At 51.2% G+C, this 25,424-nt stretch overlaps 1 protein-coding gene and 1 long non-coding RNA gene across 5 annotated transcripts in view; one reads left to right on the forward strand and one right to left on the reverse strand.

The window, feature by feature from the left end:
• LOC143297321 (small conductance calcium-activated potassium channel protein 1-like) overlaps window positions 1-16,292 on the forward strand; it is a 197,915-nt gene extending 181,623 nt beyond the window's left edge. For all 4 annotated transcript variants that reach the window (XM_076609606.1, XM_076609608.1, XM_076609607.1 and 1 more), the window contains 2 exons: window positions 11,211-11,312; window positions 15,981-16,292. In XM_076609606.1, coding sequence (XP_076465721.1) covers window positions 11,211-11,312; window positions 15,981-16,292 — 414 coding nt within the window. The remainder of the gene's footprint in view (window positions 1-11,210; window positions 11,313-15,980) is intronic.
• A 1,266-nt stretch (window positions 16,293-17,558) lies between these two features.
• LOC143297347 (uncharacterized) lies at window positions 17,559-20,716 on the reverse strand. The gene is made up of 2 exons (XR_013057256.1): window positions 18,932-20,716; window positions 17,559-18,865 (listed from the first exon to the last, which is right to left on the reverse strand). It is a non-coding gene; the product is annotated as an uncharacterized LOC143297347 (long non-coding RNA).
• Between the last annotated feature and the right edge of the window lie 4,708 nt (window positions 20,717-25,424).

A 25,424-nucleotide genomic window follows, 5' to 3' on the forward strand; every position in this document is an offset into this window, starting at 1 on the left:
CCTACCTCACAGTGGAGCCTGTCTCTGTTAGTCCTACCTCACAGTGGAGCCTGTCTCTGTTAGTCCTACCTCACAGTGGAGCCTGTCTCTGTTAGTCCTACCTCACAGTGGAGCCTGTCTCTGTTAGTCCTACCTCACAGTGGAGCCTGTCTCTGTTAGTCCTACCTCACAGTGGAGCCTGTCTCTGTTAGTCCTACCTCACAGTGGAGCCTGTCTCTGTTAGTCCTACCTCACAGTGGAGCCTGTCTCTGTTAGTCCTACCTCACAGTGGAGCCTGTCTCTGTTAGTCCTACCTCACAGTGGAGCCTGTCTCTGTTAGTCCTACCTCACAGTGGAGCCTGTCTCTGTTAGTCCTACCTCACAGTGGAGCCTGTCTCTGTTAGTCCTACCTCACAGTGGAGCCTGTCTCTGTTAGTCCTACCTCACAGTGGAGCCTGTCTCTGTTAGTCCTACCTCACAGTGGAGCCTGTCTCTGTTAGTCCTACCTCACAGTGGAGCCTGTCTCTGTTAGTCCTACCTCACAGTGGAGCCTGTCTCTGTTAGTCCTACCTCACAGTGGAGCCTGTCTCTGTTAGTCCTACCTCACAGTGGAGCCTGTCTCTGTTAGTCCTACCTCACAGTGGAGCCTGTCTCTGTTAGTCCTACCTCACAGTGGAGCCTGTCTCTGTTAGTCCTACCTCACAGTGGAGCCTGTCTCTGTTAGTCCTACCTCACAGTGGAGCCTGTCTCTGTTAGTCCTACCTCACAGTGGAGCCTGTCTCTGTTAGTCCTACCTCACAGTGGAGCCTGTCTCTGTTAGTCCTACCTCACAGTGGAGCCTGCCTCTGTTAGTCCTACCTCACAGTGGAGCCTGTCTCTGTTAGTCCTACCTCACAGTGGAGCCTGTCCTCTGTTAGTCCTACCTCACAGTGGAGCCTGCCTCTGTTAGTCCTACCTCACAGTGGAGCCTGTCTCTGTTAGTCCTACCTCACAGTGGAGCCTGCCTCTGTTAGTCCTACCTCACAGTGGAGCCTGCCTCTGTTAGTCCTACCTCACAGTGGAGCCTGCCTCTGTTAGTCCTACCTCACAGTGGAGCCTGCCTCTGTTAGTCCTACCTCACAGTGGAGCCTGTCTCTGTTAGTCCTACCTCACAGTGGAGCCTGTCTCTGTTAGTCCTACCTCACAGTGGAGCCTGCCTCTGTTAGTCCTACCTCACAGTGGAGCCTGTCTCTGTTAGTCCTACCTCACAGTGGAGCCTGTCTCTGTTAGTCCTACCTCACAGTGGAGCCTGCCTCTGTTAGTCCTACCTCACAGTGGAGCCTGTCTCTGTTAGTCCTACCTCACAGTGGAGCCTGCCTCTGTTAGTCCTACCTCACAGTGGAGCCTGCCTCTGTTAGTCCTACCTCACAGTGGAGCCTGCCTCTGTTAGTCCTACCTCACAGTGGAGCCTGCCTCTGTTAGTCCTACCTCACAGTGGAGCCTGCCTCTGTTAGTCCTACCTCACAGTGGAGCCTGCCTCTGTTAGTCCTACCTCACAGTGGAGCCTGCCTCTGTTAGTCCTACCTCACAGTGGAGCCTGCCTCTGTTAGTCCTACCTCACAGTGGAGCCTGCCTCTGTTAGTCCTACCTCACAGTGGAGCCTGCCTCTGTTAGTCCTACCTCACAGTGGAGCCTGCCTCTGTTAGTCCTACCTCACAGTGGAGCCTGCCTCTGTTAGTCCTACCTCACAGTGGAGCCTGCCTCTGTTAGTCCTACCTCACAGTGGAGCCTGCCTCTGTTAGTCCTACCTCACAGTGGAGCCTGCCTCTGTTAGTCCTACCTCACAGTGGAGCCTGCCTCTGTTAGTCCTACCTCACAGTGGAGCCTGCCTCTGTTAGTCCTACCTCACAGTGGAGCCTGCCTCTGTTAGTCCTACCTCACAGTGGAGCCTGCCTCTGTTAGTCCTACCTCACAGTGGAGCCTGCCTCTGTTAGTCCTACCTCACAGTGGAGCCTGCCTCTGTTAGTCCTACCTCACAGTGGAGCCTGCCTCTGTTAGTCCTACCTCACAGTGGAGCCTGCCTCTGTTAGTCCTACCTCACAGTGGAGCCTGCCTCTGTTAGTCCTACCTCACAGTGGAGCCTGCCTCTGTTAGTCCTACCTCACAGTGGAGCCTGCCTCTGTTAGTCCTACCTCACAGTGGAGCCTGCCTCTGTTAGTCCTACCTCACAGTGGAGCCTGCCTCTGTTAGTCCTACCTCACAGTGGAGCCTGCCTCTGTTAGTCCTACCTCACAGTGGAGCCTGCCTCTGTTAGTCCTACCTCACAGTGGAGCCTGCCTCTGTTAGTCCTACCTCACAGTGGAGCCTGCCTCTGTTAGTCCTACCTCACAGTGGAGCCTGCCTCTGTTAGTCCTACCTCACAGTGGAGCCTGCCTCTGTTAGTCCTACCTCACAGTGGAGCCTGCCTCTGTTAGTCCTACCTCACAGTGGAGCCTGCCTCTGTTAGTCCTACCTCACAGTGGAGCCTGCCTCTGTTAGTCCTACCTCACAGTGGAGCCTGCCTCTGTTAGTCCTACCTCACAGTGGAGCCTGCCTCTGTTAGTCCTACCTCACAGTGGAGCCTGCCTCTGTTAGTCCTACCTCACAGTGGAGCCTGCCTCTGTTAGTCCTACCTCACAGTGGAGCCTGCCTCTGTTAGTCCTACCTCACAGTGGAGCCTGCCTCTGTTAGTCCTACCTCACAGTGGAGCCTGCCTCTGTTAGTCCTACCTCACAGTGGAGCCTGCCTCTGTTAGTCCTACCTCACAGTGGAGCCTGCCTCTGTTAGTCCTACCTCACAGTGGAGCCTGCCTCTGTTAGTCCTACCTCACAGTGGAGCCTGCCTCTGTTAGTCCTACCTCACAGTGGAGCCTGCCTCTGTTAGTCCTACCTCACAGTGGAGCCTGCCTCTGTTAGTCCTACCTCACAGTGGAGCCTGCCTCTGTTAGTCCTACCTCACAGTGGAGCCTGCCTCTGTTAGTCCTACCTCACAGTGGAGCCTGCCTCTGTTAGTCCTACCTCACAGTGGAGCCTGCCTCTGTTAGTCCTACCTCACAGTGGAGCCTGCCTCTGTTAGTCCTACCTCACAGTGGAGCCTGCCTCTGTTAGTCCTACCTCACAGTGGAGCCTGCCTCTGTTAGTCCTACCTCACAGTGGAGCCTGCCTCTGTTAGTCCTACCTCACAGTGGAGCCTGCCTCTGTTAGTCCTACCTCACAGTGGAGCCTGCCTCTGTTAGTCCTACCTCACAGTGGAGCCTGCCTCTGTTAGTCCTACCTCACAGTGGAGCCTGCCTCTGTTAGTCCTACCTCACAGTGGAGCCTGCCTCTGTTAGTCCTACCTCACAGTGGAGCCTGCCTCTGTTAGTCCTACCTCACAGTGGAGCCTGCCTCTGTTAGTCCTACCTCACAGTGGAGCCTGCCTCTGTTAGTCCTACCTCACAGTGGAGCCTGCCTCTGTTAGTCCTACCTCACAGTGGAGCCTGCCTCTGTTAGTCCTACCTCACAGTGGAGCCTGCCTCTGTTAGTCCTACCTCACAGTGGAGCCTGCCTCTGTTAGTCCTACCTCACAGTGGAGCCTGCCTCTGTTAGTCCTACCTCACAGTGGAGCCTGCCTCTGTTAGTCCTACCTCACAGTGGAGCCTGCCTCTGTTAGTCCTACCTCACAGTGGAGCCTGCCTCTGTTAGTCCTACCTCACAGTGGAGCCTGCCTCTGTTAGTCCTACCTCACAGTGGAGCCTGCCTCTGTTAGTCCTACCTCACAGTGGAGCCTGCCTCTGTTAGTCCTACCTCACAGTGGAGCCTGCCTCTGTTAGTCCTACCTCACAGTGGAGCCTGCCTCTGTTAGTCCTACCTCACAGTGGAGCCTGCCTCTGTTAGTCCTACCTCACAGTGGAGCCTGCCTCTGTTAGTCCTACCTCACAGTGGAGCCTGCCTCTGTTAGTCCTACCTCACAGTGGAGCCTGCCTCTGTTAGTCCTACCTCACAGTGGAGCCTGCCTCTGTTAGTCCTACCTCACAGTGGAGCCTGCCTCTGTTAGTCCTACCTCACAGTGGAGCCTGCCTCTGTTAGTCCTACCTCACAGTGGAGCCTGCCTCTGTTAGTCCTACCTCACAGTGGAGCCTGCCTCTGTTAGTCCTACCTCACAGTGGAGCCTGCCTCTGTTAGTCCTACCTCACAGTGGAGCCTGCCTCTGTTAGTCCTACCTCACAGTGGAGCCTGCCTCTGTTAGTCCTACCTCACAGTGGAGCCTGCCTCTGTTAGTCCTACCTCACAGTGGAGCCTGCCTCTGTTAGTCCTACCTCACAGTGGAGCCTGCCTCTGTTAGTCCTACCTCACAGTGGAGCCTGCCTCTGTTAGTCCTACCTCACAGTGGAGCCTGCCTCTGTTAGTCCTACCTCACAGTGGAGCCTGCCTCTGTTAGTCCTACCTCACAGTGGAGCCTGCCTCTGTTAGTCCTACCTCACAGTGGAGCCTGCCTCTGTTAGTCCTACCTCACAGTGGAGCCTGCCTCTGTTAGTCCTACCTCACAGTGGAGCCTGCCTCTGTTAGTCCTACCTCACAGTGGAGCCTGCCTCTGTTAGTCCTACCTCACAGTGGAGCCTGCCTCTGTTAGTCCTACCTCACAGTGGAGCCTGCCTCTGTTAGTCCTACCTCACAGTGGAGCCTGCCTCTGTTAGTCCTACCTCACAGTGGAGCCTGCCTCTGTTAGTCCTACCTCACAGTGGAGCCTGCCTCTGTTAGTCCTACCTCACAGTGGAGCCTGCCTCTGTTAGTCCTACCTCACAGTGGAGCCTGCCTCTGTTAGTCCTACCTCACAGTGGAGCCTGCCTCTGTTAGTCCTACCTCACAGTGGAGCCTGCCTCTGTTAGTCCTACCTCACAGTGGAGCCTGCCTCTGTTAGTCCTACCTCACAGTGGAGCCTGCCTCTGTTAGTCCTACCTCACAGTGGAGCCTGCCTCTGTTAGTCCTACCTCACAGTGGAGCCTGCCTCTGTTAGTCCTACCTCACAGTGGAGCCTGCCTCTGTTAGTCCTACCTCACAGTGGAGCCTGCCTCTGTTAGTCCTACCTCACAGTGGAGCCTGCCTCTGTTAGTCCTACCTCACAGTGGAGCCTGCCTCTGTTAGTCCTACCTCACAGTGGAGCCTGCCTCTGTTAGTCCTACCTCACAGTGGAGCCTGCCTCTGTTAGTCCTACCTCACAGTGGAGCCTGCCTCTGTTAGTCCTACCTCACAGTGGAGCCTGCCTCTGTTAGTCCTACCTCACAGTGGAGCCTGCCTCTGTTAGTCCTACCTCACAGTGGAGCCTGCCTCTGTTAGTCCTACCTCACAGTGGAGCCTGCCTCTGTTAGTCCTACCTCACAGTGGAGCCTGCCTCTGTTAGTCCTACCTCACAGTGGAGCCTGCCTCTGTTAGTCCTACCTCACAGTGGAGCCTGCCTCTGTTAGTCCTACCTCACAGTGGAGCCTGCCTCTGTTAGTCCTACCTCACAGTGGAGCCTGCCTCTGTTAGTCCTACCTCACAGTGGAGCCTGCCTCTGTTAGTCCTACCTCACAGTGGAGCCTGCCTCTGTTAGTCCTACCTCACAGTGGAGCCTGCCTCTGTTAGTCCTACCTCACAGTGGAGCCTGCCTCTGTTAGTCCTACCTCACAGTGGAGCCTGCCTCTGTTAGTCCTACCTCACAGTGGAGCCTGCCTCTGTTAGTCCTACCTCACAGTGGAGCCTGCCTCTGTTAGTCCTACCTCACAGTGGAGCCTGCCTCTGTTAGTCCTACCTCACAGTGGAGCCTGCCTCTGTTAGTCCTACCTCACAGTGGAGCCTGCCTCTGTTAGTCCTACCTCACAGTGGAGCCTGCCTCTGTTAGTCCTACCTCACAGTGGAGCCTGCCTCTGTTAGTCCTACCTCACAGTGGAGCCTGCCTCTGTTAGTCCTACCTCACAGTGGAGCCTGCCTCTGTTAGTCCTACCTCACAGTGGAGCCTGCCTCTGTTAGTCCTACCTCACAGTGGAGCCTGCCTCTGTTAGTCCTACCTCACAGTGGAGCCTGCCTCTGTTAGTCCTACCTCACAGTGGAGCCTGCCTCTGTTAGTCCTACCTCACAGTGGAGCCTGCCTCTGTTAGTCCTACCTCACAGTGGAGCCTGCCTCTGTTAGTCCTACCTCACAGTGGAGCCTGCCTCTGTTAGTCCTACCTCACAGTGGAGCCTGCCTCTGTTAGTCCTACCTCACAGTGGAGCCTGCCTCTGGTAGTCCTACCTCACAGTGGAGCCTGCCTCTGGTAGTCCTACCTCACAGTGGAGCCTGCCTCTGGTAGTCCTACCTCACAGTGGAGCCTGCCTCTGGTAGTCCTACCTCACAGTGGAGCCTGCCTCTGGTAGTCCTACCTCACAGTGGCGCCTGCCTCTGTTAGTCCTACCTCACAGTGGCGCCTGCCTCTGTTAGTCCTACCTCACAGTGGAGCCCGCCTCTGTTAGTCCTGCCTCACAGTGGAGCCCGCCTCTGTTAGTCCTGCCTCACAGTGGAGCCCGCCTCTGTTAGTCCTGCCTCACAGTGGAGCCCGCCTCTGTTAGTCCTGCCTCACAGTGGAGCCCGCCTCTGTTAGTCCTGCCTCACAGTGGAGCCCGCCTCTGTTAGTCCTACCTCTGTTAGTCTTACCTCTGTCCCTCACAGTGGTGCCAGTCTCTGTTAGTCTTACCTCTGTTAGTCCTATGACTGTCCCTCACAGTGGAAACAGTCTTTTAGTCCTACATTTGCCCCTCACAGTGTAACCTGTCTGTGTTAGTCCTACTTTTGTCGCTCACAGTGGAACCTGTCTCTGTTAGTCCTATCTCTGTCCATTACAGTGGAACCGGTCTCTGTCAGTCTGTGTTGTTTCCCGTAGTGTCTCTAATCCACTGCAGCTGTCACCAGGAGACACCAAAACTTTCCTGATTTGATGCATCTCCTGGGTCATTTAGTACTTGTTGATTTGATGCCTTGCACAAGTCACGTGTTCCTTGTTGATTTGATGCCTTGCACAAGTCACGTGTTCCTTGTTGATTTGATGCCTTGCACAAGTCAATTGTTCCTTGTTGATTTGATGCCTTGCACAAGTCACGTGTTCCTTGTTGATTTGATGCCTTGCACAAGTCACGTGTTCCTTGTTGATTTGATGCCTTGCACAAGTCAATTGTTCCTTGCTGATTTGATGCCTTGCACAAGTCAATTGTTCCTTGCTGATTTGTCCAGACAGTCATACACAAGAGTTGTATTGGTGATGTAGATACTCATACAGCGCCCAAGCTCGAAGCGCTTCACAAACACCGAGTTAATTTCACAACAGAAAATATCCACCCACCAGGCGCCATTATCGAACCCGAGAACCTCAACTTGAAAGTCTAACGCTACTGCGCCCGTCTGGGATACACCAGGATTGTCCAGACAGGGATACACCAGAATTATCAACACCTCTGTGACATCACATAATTATCAAGACAGTGATAAAGCAGAATTATCAAGACAGTGATATAACTGAATAATCAAGACTGATATAACTGCTCTCTCCATTGCTATCCCTTACCTTGACTATCCTTCTCTCCCCAATCACACTGCTTTCCATTTCTGTTCCTCACTCTCCCCAATCACACTGCTTTCCATTTCTGTTCCTCACTCTCCCCAATCACACTGCTTTCCATTTCTGTTCCTCACTCTCCCCAATCACACTGCTTTCCATTTCTGTTCCTCACTCTCCCCAACCACACTGCTTTCCATTGCTATTCCTCACTCTCCCCAACCACACTGCTTTCCATTGTTATTCCTTACTCTCCCCCAATCACACTGCTTTCCATTGCTATTCCTCACTCTCCCCCAATCACACTGCTCTCTCCATTGCTATTCCTCACTCTCCCCAACCACACTGCTCTTTCCATTGCTATTCCTCACTCTCCCAATTCCTCACTCTCCCCAATCACACTACTCTCTCCCCAATCACACTACTCTCTCCATTGCTATTCCTCTCTCCCCAATCACACTGCTCTCTCCATTGTTATTTCTTACTCTCCCCAATCACACTGCTGTCTCCATTGCTATGCCTCATTCTCCCCAATCACACTGCTGTCTCCATTGCTATGCCTCATTCTCCCCAATCACACTGCTCTCTCCATTGCTATTCCTCACTCTCCCCAATCACACTGCTCTCTCCATTGTTATTCCTCACTCTCCCCAATCACACTGCTCTCTCCATTGCTATTCCTCACTCTCCCAATTCCTCACTCTCCCCAATCACACTACTCTCTCCATTGCTATTCCTCACTCTCCCCAATCACACTGCTCTCTCCATTGCTATGCCTCACTCTCCCCAATCACACTGCTCTCTCCATTGCTATGCCTCATTCTCCCCAATCACACTGCTGTCTCCATTGCTATGCCTCATTCTCCCCAATCACACTGCTGTCTCCATTGCTATGCCTCATTCTCCCCAATCACACTGCTCTCTCCGTTGCTATGCCTCATTCTCCCCAATCACACTGCTCTCTCCGTTGCTATGCCTCATTCTCCCCAATCACACTGCTCTCTCCATTGTTATTCCTTACTCTCCCCAATCACACTGCTCTCTCCATTGCTATTCCTCACTCTCCCAATTCCTCTCTCCCCAATCACACTGCTGTCTCCATTGTTATTCCTCACTCTCCCCAATCACACTGCTGTCTCCATTGTTATTCCTCACTCTCCCCAATCACACTGCTCTCTCCATTGCTATTCCTCACTCTCCCCAATCACACTGCTCTCCATTGCTATTCCTCACTCTCCCCAATCACACTGCTCTCTCCATTGCTATTCCTCACTCTCCCCAATCACACTGCTCTCTCCATTGCTATTCCTCACTCTCCCCAATCACACTGCTCTCTCCATTGCTATGCCTCACTCTCCCCAATCACACTGCTCTCTCCATTGCTATGCCTCACTCTCCCCAATCACACTGCTCTCTCCATTGCTATGCCTCACTCTCCCCAATCACACTGCTCTCTCCATTGCTATGCCTCACTCTCCCCAATCACACTGCTCTCTCCATTGCTATGCCTCACTCTCCCCAATCACACTGCTCTCTCCATTGCTATGCCTCACTCTCCCCAATCACACTGCTCTCTCCATTGCTATGCCTCACTCTCCCCAATCACACTGCTCTCTCCATTGCTATGCCTCACTCTCCCCAATCACACTGCTCTCTCCATTGCTATGCCTCACTCTCCCCAATCACACTGCTCTCTCCATTGCTATGCCTCACTCTCCCCAATCACACTGCTCTCTCCATTGCTATGCCTCACTCTCCATCCTCCTCTCCCCAATCACACTGCTCTCTCCATTGCTATGCCTCACTCTCCCCCAGTCACACTGCTCTCTCCATTGCTATGCCTCACTCTCCCCCAGTCACACTGCTCTCTCCATTGCTATGCCTCACTCTCCCCCAGTCACACTGCTCTCTCCATTGCTATGCCTCACTCTCCCCCAGTCACACTGCTCTCTCCATTGCTATGCCTCACTCTCCCCCAGTCACACTGCTCTCTCCATTGCTATGCCTCACTCTCCCCCAGTCACACTGCTCTCTCCATTGCTATGCCTCACTCTCCCCCAGTCACACTGCTCTCTCCATTGCTATGCCTCACTCTCCCCCAGTCACACTGCTCTCTCCATTGCTATGCCTCACTCTCCCCCAGTCACACTGCTCTCTCCATTGCTATGCCTCACTCTCCCCCAGTCACACTGCTCTCTCCATTGCTATGCCTCACTCTCCCCCAGTCACACTGCTCTCTCCATTGCTATGCCTCACTCTCCCCCAGTCACACTGCTCTCTCCATTGCTATGCCTCACTCTCCCCCAGTCACACTGCTCTCTCCATTGCTATGCCTCACTCTCCCCCAGTCACACTGCTCTCTCCATTGCTATGCCTCACTCTCCCCCAGTCACACTGCTCTCTCCATTGCTATGCCTCACTCTCCCCCAGTCACACTGCTCTCTCCATTGCTATGCCTCACTCTCCCCCAGTCACACTGCTCTCTCCATTGCTATGCCTCACTCTCCCCCAGTCACACTGCTCTCTCCATTGCTATGCCTCACTCTCCCCCAGTCACACTGCTCTCTCCATTGCTATGCCTCACTCTCCCCCAGTCACACTGCTCTCTCCATTGCTATGCCTCACTCTCCCCCAGTCACACTGCTCTCTCCATTGCTATGCCTCACTCTCCCCCAGTCACACTGCTCTCTCCATTGCTATGCCTCACTCTCCCCCAGTCACACTGCTCTCTCCATTGCTATGCCTCACTCTCCCCCAGTCACACTGCTCTCTCCATTGCTATGCCTCACTCTCCCCCAGTCACACTGCTCTCTCCATTGCTATGCCTCACTCTCCCCCAGTCACACTGCTCTCTCCATTGCTGTTCCTCACTCTCCCCCAATCACACTGCTCTCTCCATTGCTGTTCCTCACTCTCCCCAATCACACTGCTCTCTCCATTGCTATTCCTCACTCTCCCAATTCCTCACTCTCCCCAATCACACTACTCTCTCCATTGCTATTCCTCACTCTCCCCAATCACACTGCTCTCTCCATTGCTATGCCTCACTCTCCCCAATCACACTGCTCTCTCCATTGCTATTCCTCTCTCCCCAATCACACTGCTCTCTCCATTGCTATTCCTCACTCTCCCCAATCACACTACTCTCTCCATTGTTATTCCTCACTCTCCCCAATCACACTGCTCTCCATTGCTGTTCCTCCCTCACTGCTCTCATCCAAATCCGTCAATGCGGCTCATACACTGTTGTCTCCCTTTCTATTCCATATTGTCTTTTCCACACGGTTGTGTCGATTGCTATTCCACACTGTTGTCTCTATTGCTGTCCCTCACTGCCCGGTGCCACACAGCTGTCCATTGTGCTCTTTCTTTTCCATGCTGACCGGCCAGCGCCGTGGATAGGACTGCTGAAACAGCGGAGAGAGACGAGTGTCGCACTGAACTTAAGTGATTCAGGGATGTAGCCTCTGTACGTGTGTGTGCTCCTTGTGATCCGTGTGTATGTCTCTGTTGTGTCCGTCTTGTTTCACGTGACACAAATACAGACTTGAGCCAGGCTGTGTTCCACTGGCGCCGTCATGAAATTGCCTTTCACTGAGGTTGTGGCGTTGTGGCTTTGTCATGACATTGCCTTTAACTGAGGTGGTGGCGCGCTGTTGCTCTCTTGCAGACACAGACCAACATTCAGGAAATGGTGGCGGACATGCACGCCAACCAGGCGGGACTGGAAAAGCGGGTCAACAAGATTGAGGACAAACTGTCCACGTTACAGGTATGTTAGTTTACAACTCCATCACGATGTGTCTACCATTGAAATGCATCTCAGTTTTACGTCATTGCCTAACTCCCCAGATGAGGTTATTTTGAACTGAACTAAAATAAGCTGAACTCAATTGAACTAAACTGGAATGAACTGGACTTGAACTGAAGTGACAGTTATTCCAACAGTTGGATGACAGTGAGCACTTGAGTGGTGGACTGTGGGTGTCCATCGTCATTCTGTGTGTCCTTGAATAATTGTCAGTTTCTTGTCGTTTTTATGGTCATTCTGTGTCAGTGACTAATGGTCAGTTTCCTATCGTTGTTAATATCATTATGTGTCCTTTAATAATGGTCAGTTTCTTGTCGTTTTCGTGGTAGTTTTATGTTCTTGAATAATGGTCATTTTATTGTCGTTTTCATGGTCATTCTGTGACCTTAAATAATGGTATTTTTTCTCGTCGTTTTCATGGTCATTCTGTGTCGTTGAATAATGGTCATTTTCTTGTCATTTTCATGGTCCTCATGTGTCGTTGAATAATGTTCATTTTCTTGTCGTTTACATTGTTCTTCTGTGTCATTGAATAATGGTCTTTTTCTTGTCGTTTTCATGGTCATTCTGTGTCATTGAATAATGGTCCTTTTCTTGTCGTTTTCATGGTCATTCTGTGAACTTGAATAATGATCATTTCCGCGTAGCTCTTATAGTCATTCTCAGTGTCTAGGACATCCACGCTGAAATTTAGACGAATCATTTGTACGAGATCTTGAAGCCAAACGCCAGAAACTAAACTCGCCACCTGCAAGTGCAAACACGGAATGGGAAGAGTTGGACCAGAAAATAGTTCGAAAACTTGATGGGCTGATAGGAAAGAGCACCTTGGAACACAAATTAGCCACCTACGGAGATATCGTGTACGCAGCCTGTCGGGAAACCTATGGACTGAAAGAACCAAAGACAAGAACACCTCCTCAAAAATCCAGGCGACAACGAGAAATGGACAACATCCGAAATGCAAAAAGAAAGCTGTAGAAAAGGATGAAGACTGCTTCAGAATTTGACAAGTAGGGCCTACAGAAACTTTGGAAAGACCTGAAAGCAAAGCACAGTGCCGTCAGTAAAGTAGAATCAGCAAGGAGAAAAAAGAGCAAAAAGAAAAGGACACAAGACTGCTTCTTCCGAGACCCCTTTCAGTTCGCCAGGAAACTGTTTGAGCAGCCCAAATCAGGGATACTCACAGTGGACAAAGAAACACTTGAACAGCATCTCAGGAAAACGTATTCCGATCCACAAAGCAAGAAACCACTAGATCCCAAGGGTTCGGTTCATCCCAGGAAACCAGAGGCGAAGTTCAGCGATAAACCACCAACCCTTGAAGAAATACAGAAAGTGGTCAAGAAAGCCAGGGCCACATCATCACCAGGGCCAAACGGAATGCCATACATGCTGTACAAGAAATGTCCTGAAGTCCTTGAGTGGCTCCACAGTGATAAGATCAGCGTGGAGGAACCTGAAGATGAGCGACCAGTGGATGATAACTATGCCGTGTACATCCTGAAAGAGCAGAATTCAAGTACCATCAGCCACTTTAGACCAATATCGCTCCTGGATGTCGAAGGAAAAACCTCCTCTGTCATGGCTGCAAGACTTACAAAACACCTCACAGAAAATGAGTACCTGGATGTGTCAGTCCAGAAAGGTGGCATCCCAGGAGTTTCTGGCTGTGTAGAACATGCTACAATGATTTGGGATGCAATCCAAAGAGCAAAGGCAGAGAAAAAGAACTTAGACGTGGTATGGCTGGACCTGGCCAATGCGTACGGGTCAGGTCCTCATAAGATGATCCATCTGGCTCTCGAGATGCACCATGTACCAACGAACATCAGGGAAATGCAGAAGAAGTACTTCCATGGCTTCTCAATGCAGTTCACCACCAAGGAATACACAACAGACTGAATCAATCTGGAAGTGGGCATAGCAATGGGCTGTGCAATTTCTCCAATCCTGTTCGTGCTGGCGATGGAAGTGATCTTGAAGGTCTTAATGAAGGGAACGGATCGAGCCGACTTCGGTAACGGATACCAGATACCACCTTTGAAAGCCTTCATGGATGACACAACAGTCCTTTCAACAAAAGAGGATGACACCCGTGAAATATTGAAGCAGCTGAACGAGCTAGTTGCCTCAGCCAGGATGAACTTCAAACCAAAGAAATCACAGAGCCTCTCACTGCGTAAAGGAAAGGTAGCTGAAACGGTCACATTCACTGTAGCCAACCAAGCCATTCCAACGGTGTCAAATGAACCTGTCAAGAGCCTTGGAAGATGGTATGATGAGTCCCTGAAAGATACAAAAAGAGGAAAGGAAACCAGCAGACAGCAGAAGAAGGCCTGCATAATATTGACCAATGTGGCCTTCCTGGCAAATACAAAGTGTGGTGCCTACAGTCCATGCTGATACCAAAGCTCCTGTGGCCTGTCCTGATATATGATAGCAGCTGTAGCACAGTCGAGTCGATTGAAGCAAAGATCAACAAGTACACACGCAAATGGCTTGGTGTCCCACCTGGTCTAACTGACGTGGCACTCTACTGTCGCCAAGCGAAACTGAGGCTACCTCTGAAATCCCTTATTGAAGAATACAAGGTACGGAAGGCAAGACTTCTCAGCATGCTCGTAGACTCAGGAGACAGTGTTGTGAGATCCAACCAACCCAAGCTGTAGACTGGCAGAAAATGGAAAGTCAGGGAGGCAGTCATTGCAGCAAAAGAAAGTCTTAAGACAAAGGAAATAATAGGACACACCCAAACCAACAGACAGGGCCTGGGATCGACAAAGATGGAATGGTGGTCCAAGGCAAGGGGGAAAGCAAAAAGAGACATGATCATACAGGAGACCAAGAAGGAAGAGGATGAAAAAGAGTCCAGAAGGCAGTCCAGCAAGGCCAGCAGGGACAGTGGACAACATGGGAAAATGCACTCCAAAGGAGCCTCAGCTGGAGCAACATGTGGATCATGGCTCCTCTGAGGATCAGCTTCATCCTAAGATCTGTGTACGACCTCCTTCCCTCGAATACAAACTTGGTGAAATGGGGGAAAACAGATGACCCTGCGTGCCCACGCTGCCATGGCAGACAAACAGTGGAACATGTCCTCAGCAAAGTGGCGTTGAGCCAAGGACGGTACACATGGAGGCACAACCTAGTGCTAAAAGAAATTGCACACGTGGTGAGCTCTGTCCAAGGAGCACCAAACCCTACCAGAAATTCTATTAGAGTTCCGCTCTGCAGAAGGCAATAATGTCTGGCCAGGAACAGCATCCAAAGTTTCCAAAGCATGGGAACGTGGGCTGCTTGATGGTGCTGAAGATTGGGAATGCACAGTTGACCTACCAGAAGAAACACCCGGGAATCATCAGCAAGAGCGGCATGAGACCTGACACAGTACTCCACTCCAAGGCCACGAAACGAGCGATTCTGATTGAACTCACTGTGCCATACGAAAGCAGAATGGAGGAAGCCCACATCTACAAGACTGAGAAGTATGCTAGTCAAGCCAGCAGCCTGAGAGAATCTGGTTTCCAAGCCAAAGTCCTTGCCATAGAGATTGGTGTGAGAGGGTTTGTGAGCCATCTGCCTACAGCCTCATGAAACAGCTGTCAATTTCAGGCAGAGAGAGAGAGAGAACATGGGCTCTCAAGGCAATTGCAGAAGCAGCAGAAAAGAGTTCCAGTTGGATCTGGTCGAAAAGGAATGACAGTAAGCTTCATAAGGATTAAATTTCCCTTCTCAAACTAGGCGTACGATAGCTCAGTGGTTAAAACGTCTGCCAGAAAAGGTGACTCAGTCCTGAAGTGGCGACCACCCTGGAGGCGCGGGTTCTAACCTGCTGAGGACCCGGGGAAAAAATGCGGCAATACAAGGGCATGCATTAGTCATTACCTGGGTGCGGCCCGGCCCCCTTAGAGTGTAAGGAGTTAAAGGCCGAAACACTTGACTGAGGGGGGCTTCTTCTCTGAAGACCTTGTACTGTCCAGCTTTCCCTAAAGTTTCTTATCACATTCTCTGTCATTGAAATATGGGATTTTCTTTTCATGTTCATGGTCATTCCGTGTCGTTGAATAATGGTCATTTTCTGGTATTTTCATGGTCATTCTGTGTCGTTGAATAATGACCAATTTCTTGTCATTTTCATGGTCCTACTGTCTTTATTAATAGTCTTTTTCTTGTAGCTTCCATGGTCATTCTGTGTCGTTGATTAGTGGGTTTTTTTGTTTTTTTTTTAAAACCATTTTCTTGGTCATTCTGCATCGTGAAATGGCGGTCATTTTCTTGTCGTTTTCATGATCATTCTCTGTCGTTGAATAGTGGTCAGTTTCTTGTCGTTTTCATAGCTATACTGTGTCGTTGAATAGTGGTCTTTTTCTTGTCGTGTTCAGGGTTATTCTGTGTCCTTGAATAATTGTCATTTCTTGTGGTTTCCGTGGTTATTCTGTGTCATAGCATGATGGTCATTTTCTTTAGATTTTCATGGTCATTTTGTGTCATTGAATAACGGTCATGTTCTTTTGGTTTTCCTGGTCATTCTGTGTGGTTGAATAATGGTCATAGGTGTGGTGCATGTTGTAATGGTGTGGTGCATGTTGCAGTGCGGTTCATGTTGCATTGTGGTGCATATTGCAGATTCACCTGGACACCCTGCCAGAGATGGTGGCCCGGGCCCTGAGGGGTCAGATACAGCCAGACCTAGACGCCAGGCCGGGCAGTGGGGGTCACATCAACCCCGCCCCCACCTCCGTGCCCCGCCCCCTCTCGGAGTTCACCGGCATACGGCGCTTTGCTGGCACCGCCCGACAGCGCCGGCCCTTCCAGACACAGGCGTCGTTCGGGGGCTTCAGCAACGTCAACAACCAGATGTACAACCCGATCAATCCCACCAACTGTGGGAGCAGCCAGCTGTCAGGGCCTGGTGCTGGCAGTGACAGTCAGTTATAGCCCTCAGGGATCCCCGTGACGTGGCAGTGACAGTCAGTTATAGCCCTCAGGGATCCCCGTGACGTGGCAGTGACAGTCAGTTATAACCCTCAGGGATCCCCGTGATGTGACAGTGACAGTCAGTTATAGCCCTCAGGGATCCCCGTGACGTGGCAGTGACAGTTATAGCCCTCAGGGATCCCCGTGATGTGACAGTGACAGTCAGTTATAGCCCTCAGGGATCCCCGTGACGTGGCAGTGACAGTCAGTTATAGCTTTCAGGGATCCCCGTGACAGGACAGACCACCACAGCCAGCACTCTGTTATGGGGCCAGAAGGCCGTGTCACTGCTCAGGGTCAGAGGTGGCCCACACACGACGTCTGCTCCGCCACATGCCCAGCAATCAGGGTCCTGCACCAGGCTGTATCCAGTAGTCCCTGTCCTGCACCAGGCTGTATCCAGTGGTCCCTGTCCTGCACCAGGCTGTATCCAGTGGTCCCTGTCCTGCACCAGGCTGTATCCAGTGGTCCCTGTCCTGCACCAGGCTGTATCCAGTGGTCCCTGTCCTGCACCAGGCTGTACCCAGTGGAACCTGTCCTGCACCAGGCTGTATCCAGTGGTCCCTGTCCTGCACCAGGCTGTATCCAGTGGAACCTGTCCTGCACCAGGCTGTATCCAGTGGAACCTGTCCTGCACCAGGCTGTACCCAGTGGAACCTGTCCTGCACCAGGCTGTACCCAGTGGTCCCTGTCCTGCACCAGGCTGTACCCAGTGGTCCCTGTCCTGCACCAGGCTGTACCCAGTGGTCCCTGTCCTGCACCAGGCTGTATCCAGTGGTCCCTGTCCTGCACCAGGCTGTATCCAGTGGTCCCTGTCCTGCACCAGGCTGTACCCAGTGGAACCTGTCCTGCACCAGGCTGTATCCAGTGGTCCCTGTCCTGCACCAGGCTGTATCCAGTGGAACCTGTCCTGCACCAGGCTGTATCCAGTGGAACCTGTCCTGCACCAGGCTGTACCCAGTGGACCCTGTCCTGCACCATGCTGTACCCAGTGGTCCCTGTCCTGCACCAGGCTGTATCCAGTGGTCCCTGTCCTGCACCAGGCTGTACCCAGTGGTCCCTGTCCTGCACCAGGCTGTACCCAGTGGACCCTGTCCTGCACCAGGCTGTATCCAGTGGACCCTGTCCTGCACCAGGCTGTATCCAATGGACCCTGTCCTGCACCAGGCTGTATCCAGGCTGTACCCAGTGGACCCTGTCCTGCACCAGGCTGTATCCAGTGGACCCTGTCCTGCACCAGGCTGTATCCAATGGACCCTGTCCTGCACCAGGCTGTATCCAATGGACCCTGTCCTGCACCAGGCTGTACCCAGTGGCCCCTGTCCTGCACCAGGCTGTACCCAGTGGACCCTGTCCTGCACCAGGCTGTACCCAGTGGCCCCTGTCCTGCACCAGGCTGTACCCAGTGGTCCCTGTCCTGCACCAGGCTGTACCCAGTGGTCCCTGTCCTGCACACACACACACACACACACACAGAGGCGGACATAGACATGGACATGGAATGACGTACACTCTATGTATTTGAGACGTATCACTGGCTGTTTATTGTGGCCAGCCACGCGGCCACAGGCCATGCGGTCCGAGGGTCTCTGGTTTTCTACTGGCTCACTTCCGTTCCTGGCCAGACTGACAGAACAAGCGAAGAAGCAGCCACAACACACACCACACCACACCACACCGCCACAATACTCAACATATTCATTGAGAACATCAGGCATTAGTTCAACAGAACATGACATGATTTCAGAACGCTTCACGCTGGCCAGGACAGAAGCTGATGACCCAGACCATAAGAAAAGAACAAGGGAAGATGATGAGGAAGTGAGCCTCTGGACAGCAGAGAGGGAGGTGCGTGAAGAGAACCGGTTCCGACGTGACTCCCGTGGTTCTTTGAACATGATGACGATGCATTGTTCATCGCTTTCACAGTCACTGTATCAGTCTCCATCATTTTGGGTATTTGTTATTTTCTTCAGGTAGATATTATCGTCCATGCAGTATGTTTACGTGTCTGGGAGAATGTTGTGACATCTATTGCACGTGTTACTGTGCACTGGAGAGTATATGTATACGCAAGCATGTGTTGAGGTTGTGTGCCAGGAAAAGCAGTGTATAACGTGTGTTGAGGTTGTGTGCCACGAAAAGCAGTGTGCATGTGTATTAGGTTGGCGTCAGGTTTTGGGGCGCCTGAAGGAAGGTCCAGGTTGTCTGTGAACAAGATGCGGTGACGACCCCCTACATAACATGTGGACAGGATGCAGTGACCACCCGACACAGATCATGACAGGATGCAGTGACCACCCGACACAGACCATGACAGGATGCAGTGACCACCCGACGCAGACCATGACAGGATGCAGTGACCACCCGACGCAGACCATGACAGGATGCAGTGACCACCCGACGCAGACCATGACAGGATGCAGTGACCACCCGACGCAGACCTTGGCAGGATTTCAGTGACCACCTGACACAGACCTTGGCAGGATTTCAGTGACCACCTGACACAGACCATGACAGGATTCAGTGACCACCTGATACAGACCATGACAGGATGCAGTGACCACCTGATACAGACCATGACAGGATGCAGTGACCACCTGATACAGACCATGACAGGATTAAGAGGTCCTCTCATGCAGAGAGACTGGGAAAGGTTGCAGTGAGGGAATTCACACCAGCAGTGAGGGAACTACTTACACATCTCGGAACTCCACCAGTCGAAGGTGTTCAGACTGCTGGACATGGCAGCTGCACATGGAGTGATGACGAAAAATAACACAAGTTACTGAAGAGAAGACTTTTGCTTCCGAGTATCTGGACCTGACCGAAAGGAGCACATCAACATGGGTGTGTCGAATTGTTTGCTACACTCTTTGGCAGAAAGCGTGTCAGTAGTGTTTGTAGCCTGTGGACAATGAATCAGTCCCCACAGGCATGTCAAGAGACCAGATAATCCCCATGGACATGTCAAGAGACCAGGTGGTCCCCATGGACATGTCAACAGACCAGGTGGTTCCCATGGACATAGCAGACTAGGTGGTCCGCATGGACATGTCAACAGACCAGGTGGTACAGGGTATGACTGAGGTAAACTGTCAGTTCATGTCACGTGATCTGTGTTTTATTGCAGGATTTGTCGGGACATAGCTGCATCTTACTTCTACAGACTGCACACATTGTGGATTCTGGCAGTATGAGTGAGGGTGGTGATGGTGTTGTGTTTTTTTTTTTTTGGTTTTTTTATCATGGTTGAGCTCCATATATTGCGTGAGAGAGAGAGAGAGAGAGAGAGAGAGAGCGAGCATACAAACGAACAGTTTGCTTTGATGCAAGTGAATTGAAAAGAGGTTCTCGATTAATATCTCAGTCATTTTTGTATAGTGTATGTATGTATATGTATATATATATACCTATGATTATATTTCCTGCTTGATTTCAAAATTGGTTTTCCTGTATATATTGCAAACTCTGTGATATCATCTTTATATGGCGACTTGATTTGCAATTGATATCATCCTGGTCCTGTCTTACTGGTTGGGTGAGGTAGGTGTACTGATGTTTTCCTGTTTTGACAAATATCGTGTTTTATTTTTTTGTCATGTATGTTTGCATGAATATGTGTATGTATCTATGTATATATCTTCTTCTTTTTTTTCAACAAGTGTATAGAGAAAACCCATGGCGATTCCAGAGCTGTGCTGTGGTGATTTCTTTGTGTGTCCAGGCTGTTTCCAGAGACCAGCCGTATCGATGGAAACGTGTGTGTGTGTGTAGCAAGACAGGCTGTGCTTGTTGTGTGTCCAACATCAGGGTAATGTGAGTAGGGGGCGGTGGGAGGTGGAGGGGGGGGGGGCTTTCAACTGAGCCACCGTGCCCCCACAGCAACGCCAGACACATGGGATGACTGTGGAGGTCTTTGTACAGCTCTGCAGTTGTGAGCATGACATTGAGACGCACAGTGCATGACCTTGGTGGTCTTTGTGCAGCCAGCTGTAAGCATGACATGGAGACACAGTACATTGCTGTACAGGTCTTTGTGCAGCCAGCTGTGAGCATGACATGGAGACACACAGTACATTGCTGTACAGGTCTTTGTGCAGCTTTGCAGCTGTAAGCATGACATGGAGACACACAGTACATTGCTGTACAGGTCTTTGTGCAGCCAGCTGTAAGCATGACATGGAGACACACAGTACATTGCTGTACAGGTCTTTGTGCAGCCAGCTGTAAGCATGACATGGAGACACACAGTACATTGCTGTACAGGTCTTTGTGCAGCCAGCTGTGAGCATGACATGGAGACACACAGTACATTGCTGTACAGGTCTTTGTGCAGCCAGCTGTGAGCATGACATGGAGACACAGTACATTGCTGTACAGGTCTTTGTGCAGCCAGCTGTGAGCATGACAGAGACACACGTGCTGTCGACATACGTAAGGTGTATGACGCTTTCAGACGTACTGAAATATGTGATGTTTGTAAAAAGTATGTGTGCTGTATGTGGTCAGTCAGACAATTGTTTGGCATGTTTCCTGAGGTGCACGTGGCTATATCTGTAAGGTACCCACTGAATCACAGAAATAATATCACTTATCTACCTGTATCTGTCGGACAGCGTTAAAAATTCCAGACATATGTTTGCCATTTTCCAAGACGTCGGGACATGCGTGTAGTGTTGGCAGAGACCCCAAAACCCATATTTCTATTGTAGTTTTCAGATCCCACAGAAACCGTGTGTTTCTCATCTGTCAAAAACCCAACAGATAAACATTGCGCGTTCAGAAGCTCACATGAATAATTATACCTGTGGTGTTTTACATAGATCTATAGAGAAATGTCTGTCACGTTTCCAGAGATTCTCAGAGATTATATCCCTGAAGTTTCCATACATCCCAGTGACATGTCGGTGATGGCAGCCCATGGCGTCACGTTGCCACCCCCCAAGACCCCTCAGGCCCGTGCCGGAATGTTAATGACGTCACCCCTGGAACTGGTTGTGGACATGTGTATCGTCTTTCATGTTATCCCTCGTTCTCTTTCCTCTTTCATGTTATCCCTCGTTCTCTTTCATGTTATCCCTCGTTCTCTTTCCTCTTTCATGTTATCCCTCGTTCTCTTTCCTCTTTCATGTTCTTTCATGTTATCCCTCGTTCTCTTTCCTCTTTCATGTTATCCCTCGTTCTCTTTCCTCTTTCATGTTCTTTCATGTTATCCCTCGTTCTCTTTCCTCTTTCATGTATCCCTCGTTCTCTATGGAGAGCTGCTCGCTTCCCGGGCAGTGGAGTCATGATGACTGACCTTTACTCACAGGATGTACGTCTTCAGGTCATTCCCCGATACAACAGATCCATCACCATAGATAGGTAACATTGGTGTGGTCATCCTCCACGTAATGCTGGTGTGGTCATCCTCTAGGTAACGCTGGTGTGGTCATCCTCTAGGTAACACTGGTGTGGTCATCCTCTCATCACAGATAGGTAACACTGGTGTGGTCATCCTCTAGGTAACACTGGTGTGGTCATCCTCTAGGTAACACTGGTGTGGTCATCCTCTCATCACAACAGATAGGTAACACTGGTGTGGTCATCCTCTAGGTAACACTGGTGTGGTCATCCTCTAGGTAACACTGGTGTGGTCATCCTCTCATCACAGATAGGTAACACTGGTGTGGTCATCCTCCAGGTAACACTGGTGTGGTCATCCTCTCATCACAGATAGGTAACACTGGTGTGGTCATCCTCTCATCACAGATAGGTAACACTGGTGTAGTCATCCTCTCATCACAACAGATAGGTAACACTGGTGTGGTCATCCTCTCATCACAGATAGGTAACACTGGTGTGGTCATCCTCTAGGTAACACTGATGTAGTCATCCTCTCATCACCATAGATAGGTAACACTGGTGTGGTCATCCTCTAGGTAACACTGGTGTGGTCATCCTCATCACAACAGATAGGTAACACTGGTGTGGTCATCCTCTAGGTAACACTGGTGTGGTCATCCTGTCATCACAACAGATAGGTAACACTGGTGTGGTCATCATGGTGTGGTCATCCTCCAGGTAACACTGGTGTGTTCATCCTCCAGGTAACACTGGTGTGGTCATCCTCTAGGTAACACTGGTGTGTTCATCCTCTAGGTAACGCTGGTGTAGTCATCCTCTAGGTAACACTGGTGTGGTCATCCTCTAGGTAACACTGGTGTGGTCATCCTCTCATCACAACAGATAGGTAACACTGGTGTGGTCATCCTCCAGGTAACACTGGTGTGGTCATCCTCTAGGTAACACTGGTGTGGTCATCCTCTCATCACAACAGATAGGTAACACTGGTGTGGTCATCCTCTCATCACAACAGATAGGTAACACTGGTGTGGTCATCCTCTAGGTAACACTGGTGTGGTCATCCTCTAGGTAACACTGGTGTGGTCATCCTCTCATCACAACAGATAGGTAACACTGGTGTGGTCATCCTCTAGGTAACACTGGTGTGGTCATCCTCTCATCACAACAGATAGGTAACACTGGTGTGGTCATCCTCTAGGTAACACTGGTGTGGTCATCCTCTCATCACAGATAGGTAACACTGGTGTGGTCATCCTCTAGGTAACACTGGTGTGGTCATCCTCTAGGTAACACTGGTGTGGTCATCCTCTCATCACAGATAGGTAACACTGGTGTGGTCATCCTCTAGGTAACACTGGTGTGGTCATCCTCTCATCACAACAGATGTTGTATTACTATACAACCAGAACAGATAGGTACACTTTTTTTTATGGCCATACGACCAGGATAACAGATACGTATCGTTGGTATGACCATACGACCAGCACAACATGTAGGTATCATTGGTATGACCATACGACCAGCACAACATATAGGTATCATTGATATGACCAGCACAACATATAGGTATCATTGGTATGACCATACGACCAGCACAACACGTAGGTATCATTGGTATGACACCCCTCGGCAATGTAGTAGGAGGTACGTGACTCAATGGGCGGCAAGCTAGGGTTCTGCCCATCATCTTGTGCTTTTCCGGGGTGTATTGTTCCATGTGTTGTGTTTCTATTGGGGGGGGGGGGGCGGGGCACACAAAGGGCGGGGACGGGTATAGGTTGGACGTCAGGAGGTGGAGGGGGACAAGCGGGACTCATGCGCACACAATTCAGACAGGGAGGGCTCAGATGTGTGGACAGTCTGACCGGTGTCAGTGAGGTCAGACGGGTGGCAGTGAAGTCAGACAGATGTCAGAGAGGTCAGGCAGGTGTCAGTGAGGGTTAACAAGTGTCAGTGAGGTCAGAGACGTGTCAGTGATGTCAGACAGGTGTCAGTGACAGCTAACAAGTGTCAGAGAGGTCAGGCAGGTGTCAGTGAGGGTTAACAAGTGTCAGTGAGGTCAGACAGGTGTCCGTGACAGGTGTCAGTGATGTCAGACAGGTGTCAGTGATGTCAGACAGGTGTCAGTGACAGCTAACAAGTGTCAGTGAGGTCAGACAGGTGTCAGTTAGGTCAGACAAGTGTCAGTGACAGCTAACAAGTGTCAGTGAGGTCAGACAGGTGTCAGTTACAGCTAACAAGTGTCAGTGAGGTCAAACAGGTGTCAGTGATGTCAGGCAGGTGTCAGTGAGGGTTAACAAGTGTCAGTGAGGTCAAACAGGTGTCAGTGATGTCAGGCAGGTGTCAGTGAGGTCAAACAGGTGTCAGTGATGTCAGGCAGGTGTCAGTGAGGGACAACAGGTGTCGATGAAGGCTAACATGTGTCACTGCGGGACAACAGGTGTCAGTGAGGGCTAACAGGTGTCAGTGGTGTCAGGCAGGTGTCAGCGAGGGACAACATGTGTCAGTGATGTCAGGCAGGTGTCAGTAAGTGATGTGAGGGCTGACAGGTGTAGGTAAGGGCAGTGAGGGCTGACAGGTGTAGGTAAGGGCAGTGAGGGCTGACAGGTGTAGGTAAGGGAAGTGAGGGCTGACAGGTATCAGTGAGGGCTGACAGGTGTAGGTAAGGGCAGTGAGGGCTGACAGGTGTAGGTAAGGGCAGTGAGGGCTGACAGGTGTAGGTAAGGGCAGTGAGGGCTAACAGGTGTAGGTAAGGGATGTGAGGGCTAACAGGTGTAGTTAAGGGATGTGAGGGCTGACAGGTGGTAAGGGATGTGAGGGCTAACAGGTGTAGGTAAGGGCAGTGAGGGCTAACAGGTGTAGGTAAGGGCAGTGAGGGCTAACAGGTGTAGGTAAGGGCAGTGAGGGCTGACAGGTGTAGGTAAGGGATGTGAGGGCTAACAGGTGTAGGTAAGGGCAGTGAGGGCTAACAGGTGTAGGTAAGGGCAGTGAGGGCTAACAGGTGTAGGTAAGGGCAGCGAGGGCTAACAGGTGTAGGTAAGGGCAGTGAGAGCTAACAAGTGTAGGTAAGGGAAGTGAGGGCTGACAGGTGTAGGTAAGGGAAGTGAGGGCTGACAGGTGTAGGTAAGGGCAGCGAGGGCTGACAGGTGTAGGTAATGGCATTGAGGGTTAACAGGTGTAGGTAATGGCATTGAGGGCTGACAGGTGTAGGTAAGGGCATTGAGGGCTGACAGGTGTAGGTAATGGCATTGAGGGCTGACAGGTGTAGGTAAGGGCAGTGAGGGCTAACAGGTGTAGGTAAGGGATGTGAGGGCTGACAGGTGTAGGTAAGGGCAGTGAGGGCTGACAGGTGTAGGTAATGGCAGTGAGGGCTGACAGGTATCAGTGAGGGCTGACAGGTGTAGGTAAGGGCAGTGAGGGCTGACATGTATCAGTGAGGGCTGACAGGTGTAGGTAAGGGCAGTGAGGGCTGACAGGTGTAGGTAAGGGCAGTGAGGGCTAACAGGTGTAGGTAAGGGCAGTGAGGGCTAACAGGTGTAGGTAAGGGATGTGAGGGCTGACAGGTGTAGGTAAGGGCAGTGAGGGCTGACAGGTGTAGGTAAGGGATGTGAGGGCTGACAGGTGTAGGTAAGGGCAGTGAGGGCTGACAGGTGTAGGTAAGGGATGTGAGGGCTAACAGGTGTAGGTAAGGGCTGTGAGGTCTAACAGGTGGAGGTAAGGGCAGCGAGGGCTAACAGGTGTAGG

Source organism: Babylonia areolata, chromosome 22 (genome assembly GCF_041734735.1).
Source record: "Babylonia areolata isolate BAREFJ2019XMU chromosome 22, ASM4173473v1, whole genome shotgun sequence".
Classification (NCBI taxonomy): Eukaryota; Metazoa; Mollusca; class Gastropoda; order Neogastropoda; family Buccinidae; genus Babylonia; species Babylonia areolata.